Here is a 705-nt window from a genome sequence, read left to right on the forward strand (position 1 = left end):
TTTTTTTTGTTTTTTTTTTTCCTTTGCTTCCTGACACATCCTCTTCACCTTGGGTCTTTTTATTTTTATTTTTATTTTTTTCCTGGCCGCAATGGAACTGTAACATAAATCATGTTTGGGTTGAAACCACCTCTCTATTACTTACCAGGTAAGGCACCGAGCGATGCTGCCGCCGTCCCCCCCCCCCCAGCCCCCCCCCCCCCCGGGTTCTCCCTGCAGGGTCCCCCCCAGCTTGGGGACACCCCTTTATCCGCCCCGGCCAGCAGCAGCTGAGGGGGATTTGGGGGTGAAGTTACTTTCTCCCAGCTCCTAATAGGGGTTTTGGGGTCCGGCGAGCTTTGGGGGGGGAGCAGGCAGCCTCGGCACAGCACCACAAGGCTCTGCAGGGTTTTGGGGTGCTCAGATCCCCTCCTCTTTTCCTGCTGCCGCTCCCTTACCCTGGGGGTTTCTCCCCTCCCCGAGGAGCCGGGGGGTTCTCGCTGAAGAGGGATGGGGAGAAATGCCGGGTGAGCTGTGTTTTGGGGTGGGGGGGGGTCCCTGCTCGCAGCCCCGCTGCTGCTCGGGCGCAGGGGCTCGGGGCACCAAAGTTTGCTGTGCCGCCCCAGCTGGCAGCACCGGCCCCCGTGGCAGCTGGCGAGGAAGGGGGACCCCCCCTCTCCGTGTGTGTGGGGGGGGGGTGTGGGGGGGGTTTGTGAGCATGGGGGG

The 705-nt window shown here is 61.8% G+C and overlaps 1 protein-coding gene across 3 annotated transcripts in view; it reads left to right on the top strand.

Annotated features, from left to right (window-relative positions):
- GSE1 (Gse1 coiled-coil protein) overlaps positions 1–705 on the top strand; it is a 30,359-nt gene that overhangs the window by 2,279 nt on the left and 27,375 nt on the right. For 2 of the 3 annotated variants that reach the window (XM_010579617.1, XM_010579618.1), the window contains exon 1: positions 36–148. The exons of the other annotated variant lie outside the window; for it this stretch is intronic. In XM_010579617.1, coding sequence (XP_010577919.1) covers positions 112–148 — 37 coding nt within the window. In that variant the 5' untranslated portion in view covers positions 36–111. Of the gene's footprint in view, positions 1–35; positions 149–705 lie in introns of those variants that run through there. 3 annotated transcript variants of the gene reach the window in all.

Source organism: Haliaeetus leucocephalus, unplaced genomic scaffold (genome assembly GCF_000737465.1).
Source record: "Haliaeetus leucocephalus isolate CR32 unplaced genomic scaffold, Haliaeetus_leucocephalus-4.0 Scaffold668, whole genome shotgun sequence".
NCBI classification, from domain to species: Eukaryota; Metazoa; Chordata; class Aves; order Accipitriformes; family Accipitridae; genus Haliaeetus; species Haliaeetus leucocephalus.